Source organism: Theobroma cacao, chromosome 2 (genome assembly GCF_000208745.1).
Source record: "Theobroma cacao cultivar B97-61/B2 chromosome 2, Criollo_cocoa_genome_V2, whole genome shotgun sequence".
NCBI lineage: Eukaryota > Viridiplantae > Streptophyta > Magnoliopsida > Malvales > Malvaceae > Theobroma > Theobroma cacao.
The window spans coordinates 601,088-610,232 of record NC_030851.1 but is presented as its reverse complement, the minus strand read 5'-3'; the positions used below and the strand labels follow the sequence as shown (position 1 = coordinate 610,232).

The window sequence follows — 9,145 nt, the reverse complement described above, 5'->3', positions numbered from 1 at the left end:
TGTAATACATTTAAAAAGAAGAATTGACCAGGTGGAGGGCAGAGAGAGTGAAAGAGAAAAGACATTGAAGCAAAGAGAGAGAAAGAAAAGGCTGCTGAGAGATCAGAGTTTATTGTCGAAGCAAAGAGAGGGATTGCAAAGAGGCCCGTGTGCTGCACACGGGTCATACTCTAGTATATATATATATATTAAAGCTACCCATTTCTGGATCCTGAATGGAGGTGCATATTCTCACACATCGGGGGGCAAGAAACATTAATTTTAAGGATTGTAGGGCGTTGTCACTGAGCCCTTAGGCTTGTTAGCCTGGCCCTTCAGGTCTCATGGGTTGGGTACTTGACCTTTGGGTCTTGGAGGCTGCCCACTTTTTGGTTCAAAGCCTGTGTTCTCGTCGCAGCCACCTCCAATGAGAGCTTGGACTCAGTTCGTGTATAATGGTTAAAAAAACTAGTAGTACTAATATGTATGTTGCTAACTAAATACAGGTCATAAATACAATTACCTGTTATCAGCTTTTCATGCAAAATATACATTTAAGGTAAAAACAAAGGGTAAATTACCTTTACTTCTTTAGAATTGAATTAAAAATATACATTTAACTAAATTACCTGTTATCAGCTTTTCATCTTAATTTATTTCGGGTCAATTTGTATTAAAAATGGACATCTCTCAAAGTAATATTCAAGTAACAAAAATCTTAATATTTTTATTCGTATATTACTCCAATTCGATTATAAATATTTTAATTTTGAAGGAATGAAGTGATATCAGATATTCATTTAGGTACTACTCGCTATTACCCTATAAAATATAAAATTTCTAATGTAGAGTCTATGACTTGTTTTCCATCAACTTACAATTACTTGCCAGGAACATTCTTTAGAATTGAAATGATACAAAAAAAAATTAACATGTCCTCTAATAAATAAACAAATGATCCAAATTTTTTGTCCGAGAAAAAGAAAAGCTTATAATTACTTGGCATTAATAGTTTACACATTTCTTAATTACTTTTATATTAAATACTATAAGAAAGTAGAGCAGTAGTTTGCTGATCTGAATTAAGATAATCATAGTAGGAACAGAGAGAAAGACGATGACTACGTAAAAAGGAACAGATGACAGGCCGTAAGCAGCAAGTGGCAGGGCTAGGGGAAGTTTTGCAATCCTCATCTATGCCATTGATGTGAAAAATGACTGTTCCAAAATTCCACAGGCCATAGGCCACGTAAGACTAGCCTTCCCTCTCGGCCATAGACTTTCTAGGCACAAGTTACGTTGCATGTTCAACTCACATGATCACATTTCTTTCTTCTTTTTTTTAAAAAATTTTAAGCTAATTTTGGGATTTACAGAGAGAGAGAGAGTTGCGTGCGACGCCGTTTCTGTCAGGGAGCGGAGGAGCCAATCGGGAGGAGACTAGCGGTTTCAAACTGACACAATAAGCATCAGAGGACAGAAAAAAGGATGGGAAAGAAGGTAAAATGGGGCGTGATATGCCCAATCTATCAATCTGACGCACTTCAAGCATCACCTTCCATTGACTTGACTATCCATCTGACACTCTCGCATCGTTTGCCATGATGCCACGTCTGTCCATCTGATTCCTTCACCCTTTTTTGGGCCTTTCTGCCATGAGATATTTAAGTATTTATCATTAATATTATTTGTTTTTTTATATTAAGTTATCATTTATAATGAATGAAAACGTAATATATTAATATAATTATGTAATAATTTTATTTTTTTATGATAATATTACGTGAATATAAAATAATATTTGGTTGATGGGAAAGAAGTGACGAGGGCATACAATTAGTCATTGCCATGTTAGTACAATATTAGATGTTAGCATTGAAGAATGTAGCCATTGAAACCTTTTAAGTATTACCAACAGTTTGACTATTAACACCATTATACTAATATTTTCTATCAATAAATCATTTGGTAGAGCATTCAATCCGTATAACTTCTTTCTTGATCGAAGAGTTGGAGTTTGAACTTAGGTGATGAGATACATAGCTGGCATTTTTTTAGTTTTGCACAATCAAAACTCAAGCTGGCACTTTCCCATTGTGGAATCAATCTTTCTCTGCCTCTTTCTCAATATCTTTGCTCTCAAACCCAACAAAAGTATTTTTTTTCTCAAATATTAAAGGACAGTTAGATAAGGATCTGCTTGACAAGAGCTTGATTGTGTCTGTTAAAAAACAAAGTCAAAACTATTTAATTATGAGAGGAGGATCATCTTAGTTGGTCCCCATTTCCAAATATCTGCCCCTAATTATCAACGAGAGTCATCCCCAAATCTCTCTTACCTATGAATATTAGTATTTAATTCATTTTATATCATTGAATTAATACTCTTTATGTCTCGAAATGCGTATCTCTATAATAAACTTGTTATTGGTATTTGTCCCAAATTCAAATATATGATACTTATATTTTATATATATTGAATCGAATATCTGATTAAAGGGTATTTATTGCTATTCATATTTCATAATTATGATGTTTATGTCATTGATACCAAATGAGCCAAGACAACAAAACATCAATCCCACAAATTATCAGAAAATTATAAGAAAAAATACCCCACCCCCACATTTCCCTCCTCCTTCTTCTTCACGCATGCACTGTCTGTGTTTTTACCTTTTGCTTCTCTTCTTTCTCAAATCTCATCACCGGCATTACCCTTTCTCTTTCACGTCCTTTACAATCAAAGCAACCTGAGTCCAGAGGGGACAAAGGTCGGGTCAGGGGCCAAACCAAATAGGCACATTACTATAATTAAACCGGACGGAAGGGGGGGGCAAAAAGTAGCCACGTGGAAAGCATGAGGAAGATGCCACGTGGGTGAAGGTGATAGGCTAGGGGAGGGGTGGGGACAGCTATATGGTGGCATTATGTTGGGGGTGGGGGGGCCTAGACAAGGGCGGAGACAACGCTTTTAAGCCAGCCGGTGGAGCTGCCTGGTTGGCAGGTGATCACATGGACAAGCCCCATGTGTTGTCAAAGCTCCCCCTCCCCCAATTATTACTATATACTAACAGCTTTCCCACACAATCATATATCTCCAGCGCCTATAAATATATGTTGTTGTATTCTCTCACCAACATATTTTGTTTAGAGAAAACGATTAACTCGAATATGGTATGTTTAATTTATTTAATTAATTATGTTATCATATGAATTTATATAATCTATTTGTGATATTATGTTCAAATGAGTTTATCTTAACATAATTGTGTCATATAATATGTAAATTAGCATTTTTATATACGTGTTTAGAATTTTAATTTATTTAATTAATTATATCATATTTATAATTATTTATACAATTATTAATATTTTACTTAAATACAACATAATTAATGTTAAATGTATATTTATTAATTATATTATATTCATATTATTCGTATAATTATTGAGAGAAAGACTAGTGGTCTAATGTTTTATGTTTTGCAATGTTTGCTTTTCTAGTAATGAATTGGGTGATGAAAGTGTGAATGGGCGTTTGTATTCTAGTTGTAAACAGCTTTGGGGTAATATAGGTAAGGAGTTTTGAAAATAAGTTACATTGGAAATTCCAAAATTTGTATTTAATTTTGATATATTAATGAAGTTACTGACTTAACTAAAACATATACAACACAATTATGATACGATAACATAAATTGTCAAGTCTAATAAAAATTAGATGAAATTGAAATAATTTATTAATTTATAATTAAATTTATAGTAATATGAAAATATCTTTAAAAAGTAATATTTGGAAAAAAAAAAAAGGAAATAGTAGGAGATGTGACATGAACGGCATAAAGAGCGCGTGGGAACAGAATGTTTGTGATCCGTTCTTTTCTTACAACCTCGGCATATGCAAAAACTCACGTCCCCTTTACACGCCTTTTGGCTTATGGAGCTTCGTTTTCAACTAAAATTATTATTATCCAATGATTTATATCCCTTCTTAATTAAAAAATAAATAGATAAATTCGGGGATGACTCAGGATAAAATCTCAGCCGTTTGATGATGGTTGAGAGGCAAATCGTCCTACATGGGTTGGTCCCACTGGATTCCTTACTTGCCACATGATGCTTATCCCACTCTGTCTACGCGGCGCATACTTTGTGGGTCCCTTTCCCCTGAAATATTATTGTGGGTCCCATTCTATGTGGGGTATATTTTCATAAAAAATTAATTTTAGGAAAAAAAAAAAACAAAAGAAAGATCAATAAAGTGCACTTAGTACTTTTACGTAAGCATCAGATTTAATAGACTTCCCCTTTATTCTTTTTATCATATTATAATTTTTTATATAATATTTATATTTTTTAATTAATTTCATATGGATTGATCCAGAATTACAAAGTAAAAAATATTTTATTATGCATTTTTAAATATATTTTGATAATTTTGTTAAAAAATTTAACAGTGTAACCTACTATGAAAATAAAACTTATTTACAAAAAATTAAATTTTAAAAAATAACGTATTGTGTAAAAAAATTAAAATTACAAAAAGCCATAATTGAAGTTTACTTAATCTTTAAAATACCCTACATGTACTCATTGCATTAAAAATCATCAAATTATCTAACAATTTTTATATATATATCACTTCAAAAATATATGATAAAATTAAATCGAGAAATAAAAAATTATTCAAATTAAAATAAATTTATACCTTAAACCTAAGTCAGGCATGAAGAACTTAGCTTGTTCCCAAAAGCCAAAGACAGATAAATATAAAAATCTGAAGCTATTTTTTAGTCAAAAGGTACCGAATTTTGGGAAGATGAACAAGTCAGTTTATGCCAGTAATCAACCTAATCCACTGGTAAAAATATAAAACAGAAAGGCATGGGGTGGCAGAAATCCAAAATGATTCACCAAACCCTCCTTGTAATTTGGGAAATCATTAAATTTTAATTAAAACCCTTTATAAATTAACATTGTAGACCTGTCCTTATCATCCCAAATTCTTCCCAAACTTTTTTCAATGGAAGTCTTGATTAGGTTTGAGATTATCTTAATCATTTTTGTACTTTAGGTCTCATTCTGTCCTTGGGTTTCTAGTAAAAGATTGGTTCAATTATTACCTTACTTCAACACATTTCAATGAGATTACACTTTTTTGCTTTGAATTTTCACAACTTTAGACTTCGGTACCTAAGCTTGTTTTCCTTCACTTTTTAACACGAGATTCACATGAAAGGGAAGCGTGCATCCGAAAATAGTTAAATATATATGGATTGGAAGCCACTTCCAATAAAAAAGAAAAGAAGACAAAGACTAGAGCTATAAATATAGAGATGACATTGAGTATTATGTAAATATCATATATTTATAGGTCCGTTTAGCTAAGATTAGGGTAATTTATAAACGTTAATGTTTTTTTTTTTTGAAATTTAAGAAAGGAGATTAAAATTCTATTTTTCAAGCAAAAAAATATTACGTAAATTAATAAATCAAACGCTCGAGAGTAGAGTTAGAGTTATAATTAAATACGAATAGTATTCATTATTTGATCTTGATTATAGATAATAATTTTTTAATTATTAAAATTCAAGTTAGATCAAGTTTCATCTCATTTTTAACTACATAAACAAATAAATATATTTTAATCAAATTTAAACACGGATATCTCGAAATTAAGAAATACCCTATATGTTATCATTGGTATATAAATAAATGAGTCATAACGACTCACTCATGGCGCACAATAATAACCTAGGTACCTTGCTAAGGCTAGCTAGTCTTCATTCATTGATGGTTATTTTATTTTTGAAATTATTACAATCTTAAAGTAGAAAATACTCGTAAGGTCATTGAATTTTAAATATGGGGGGCCATAACATCTTTCAACTGGGATACCTTTGTCTTGTAGTTTTGTGACACTGGGATTCCTCTTTACGCCATTTCCAAATTGTTTCTCACCTTTCTTTCAACTTTTTTTGGGTTATGTTGGAGTACCAATCAAGAATGATTTTCGCAAAACATGTTATAACATGCTCAGAACGAACTTATCCTTTTATTACGTTCGAGTTTTTTTTCCTTTCACAAATTGTCTTGGAGTTCGTATTATTCGAATCCGATGCCTCCATATCATTAAATATAAATAAACAAAATTTTTTAAAGTTTTAATATAAAATACATGAAAAATAAAACTTTTGTTTTTATCTACATTTTAAATAGTATAAGTAGGAGGTAACAATTGTCAGGTCAAATTTAGATTATTTGTTAATCTTTTTTGTTGGTGAAGTTATTTACGTATAGAATTAAAATAATTAAAGGATGCTTCGACTTTATAATAAATAAATAAAAATTCCTCATCAAACCCATTAATCCATTAATTTCTTTTTTTTTGGTTGAATATTTTTTTCCCATAATATATTTACGTAAATTAGGTATGCATATCTTCCATACAAAGTCAACCTAAACAAAAGTTAAAAAAAAAAAAACATCGAATAGAAAACACAAACAGCTCGAATATACACATCTGTCACCCCGCCAGTGATAAAATCTGGCAGAAGCCCACCGAACACGTGGCGCAAACGTCGCCGCTGAGCTTTTTTCATTTTTTCTCAGAAGTAATCAAATGCGGTTGACCGTTCCTCGCTCTTCGGATGGTAACACGACGTCGTCGTCGTGGATTGCCGCCTTAACCCCGGGATTTCGGGCGGGGTAAGCGACCTTATGAGCGCGAAATTGAGTCCTTTGAAAAAAGGGTGCGTCTTGACGTCGGCGGCTCCCCGTTTGGAACCCAACCGACTGTTAGGGTCCTTGTTCAAGAGCCCGGAGATGAGGTCTCGCGCGTGGTGCTCAGAGAGGGAAGAAGGCGGGTGGGTTGGGAAAGTGAGCGGGCTTTTGACGATGTTGCGCAGCGTAAGCTCGTTCGATGGAGCCGCAAAAGGTGTACGCCCGTAGATCATCTCGTAGATGAAGATCCCGAGGGCCCACCAGTCAACGGCGTTGCCATGGGACCCGCCTGAGGCCACCTCGGGAGAGACGTACTCGTGCGTCCCAACGAAGGACCGTGAGCGGGCGGCGACCGGCTCTGCCACGAAGAAGAGCTTGCTCGGGGTTAGCGTCTGGATCTTCTTTGACCGGAAGAGCCTGCGAAAGAGGCAGGAGAGACGAGTTGGTTGCGGACGAGTGCAGGGTTGGTTCTGCGGAGACGTAGGGTCCGGAGAGGACGATGGGGATTCAACCGCTGGGATCGCGTCCGAGCAAAGTGAAAGGTCGAAATCAGAGAGCATGATGTGACCGTCCGATCTTACTAAAACATTTTCCGGTTTTAGGTCTCTGTAGATAATCCCCAGCATGTGAAGGTACTCCAGAGCTACCAGAACTTCAGCTGCATAGAACCTGGAAAAAAAAAAAGAAACATAAAATTATTTAATGAATGAAATGATACAAACAGTGAGGAGAAAAGGTTAATGTCTGAAATTTCTCAGCAACCGAACAGAGCTGAAAGAATTGATGAAAAGTATCAATCACAAGGTTGCTTGCATGGCAAGGAAATGGATCCGGAAAATAACCAGAATAGGATGATTCCGTAATTCTAATAATGGAAAAAATATCAGATAAGGGAAATTTGCCGCTAAAGTCGGATCAAATTGAGTGAAAAATCCCAGCTGTCGAGGAAGAATAAGGGAAACAGAAAGCGATTCCTGAGTCTGCCTAAGTCCTAAGTCCACCATTAATGAAACCTATTACTATAAACAAAACTACTATTAAAATTTGGAAAAGAAGACAGAGAGATAAGGTTGATCATTGAAGGAGACTTTGCAGAGTTGAACAGACAAAGTTAAGAACAAGTCAGGCTTTGTTTGCAGCACAACACAAGAAAACAAAAACACCCAGATTCAAGCATGCAACAAAGATCAGTGTAAGATCGATGTAATGTAGAAATTCAAGACACCTGTCAGCCATGGAAGTAAAGAAAAGACAAGAGGGAGAGGGAGAAAAAATGTAGTACCTTGCAGAGCTCAAAGAGAAGCGCTTTTGAGGCTGTTTATGTCTGAGTGAGTGCAAGTCACCTCCTGAACAGTACTCCATCACTATGCAGGAGAAATGAGAAGCTTCAAACTCAGCGTACAAAGTAGGCAAGAACGGATGATCTAGCATCTTCAAGATCTTCTTTTCCATTTCTGCACGTTGAACTTTCTTCTTCATCTCCAACGCTTCCTTATCCACCACCTTCATCGCGTAATAACATTTTTCATCAGCGTTGGCCAGCCGGCAGAGGTAGACGGTCCCGATGTCACCGGAACCGATGCGGCGGAGGAGCCTGAAATCACGGAAAGTGAGGCCGGTTTTGCTGGCGAAGGTGGCGGAGCGGATAGCGGAGTAAGCGAAGTCGGAGGATCGGTGGGGTTTGAGAGACAGGTTCTCAGGGGAAGACCGAGATGTTGGGAGCTCGAAAGAGAGACGACTGAAGCTGCTACAGCTTTCACTACTCATTGAGCTTTGACTCGATGAATTCCTTGTTTCTGAACTTAACTCACTTTCTGACTTTCGTTTGTACTCGAACATCTTATGTTCCTCAACCCTGATTTGCTCACTCGTTTCCCTCTTGTAAGAGAGAAAAAAAAACACAAAAACAAGATCAAGTCAAAAAGTGAGGTGGAGGAACTGGAATCAGATAACAGAAAGACGGTGGATGAAAGCAATGAACTTGGAACTTTTTTCTAGAAGATGGCGAATCAGATACCCGAAATCGAGCCGAAGAAAAGAGTCAAAGACAAAAGCAAAAGCAAGAGAAAGAAGAACAGTGAGTTTGATGGGGTGAAGGGTGCCAGGGAGTCAAAATTTGTGTGCAAAAAGAAAAACTAAAAACCAAAAAACAAAAAGAAAGAAAAACACACACAGATGAAATGAGCATTGCATCAAATGAAGCAGGGAGGGAAGGGCATTAATGGGGTTTTCAGAAAAATACTTTGAATGCACATTTTGAAGCAGAGCAGGCTTTCTGAGGCCTGGGACCTGAAAATTAGGGTTTCTGAGCAATAGCCAGTCCGTACCCAGAGCTAGTTTCTTCTCAGAGGGAAAAACAAAAAATGAAAAAGCAATGAAAAATGACAGCAATATTTGGTTTCTTGTAGTTTGGTTAGTGCAAAAGAGAGAGAGAGAAACTAGA

The 9,145-nt window shown here is 35.5% G+C and overlaps 1 protein-coding gene across 2 annotated transcripts; it reads right to left on the bottom strand.

Moving 5' to 3' along the window:
• LOC18607071 (protein kinase PINOID) lies at window positions 6,329-9,145 on the bottom strand. Of its 2 annotated transcripts, XM_007041051.2 has the most exons (3): window positions 8,945-9,145; window positions 7,985-8,580; window positions 6,329-7,371 (listed from the first exon to the last, which is right to left on the bottom strand). In XM_007041051.2, the coding sequence occupies exons 2-3, from the start codon at window positions 8,539-8,541 to the stop codon at window positions 6,588-6,590; spliced, it is 1,341 nt and encodes a 446-aa protein (XP_007041113.2). In that variant the 5' UTR covers window positions 8,542-8,580; window positions 8,945-9,145; the 3' UTR covers window positions 6,329-6,587. The 2 variants fall into 2 exon arrangements, with proteins under 2 accessions (XP_007041113.2, XP_007041112.2); XM_007041050.2 differs by having other exon boundaries at window positions 7,985-9,145.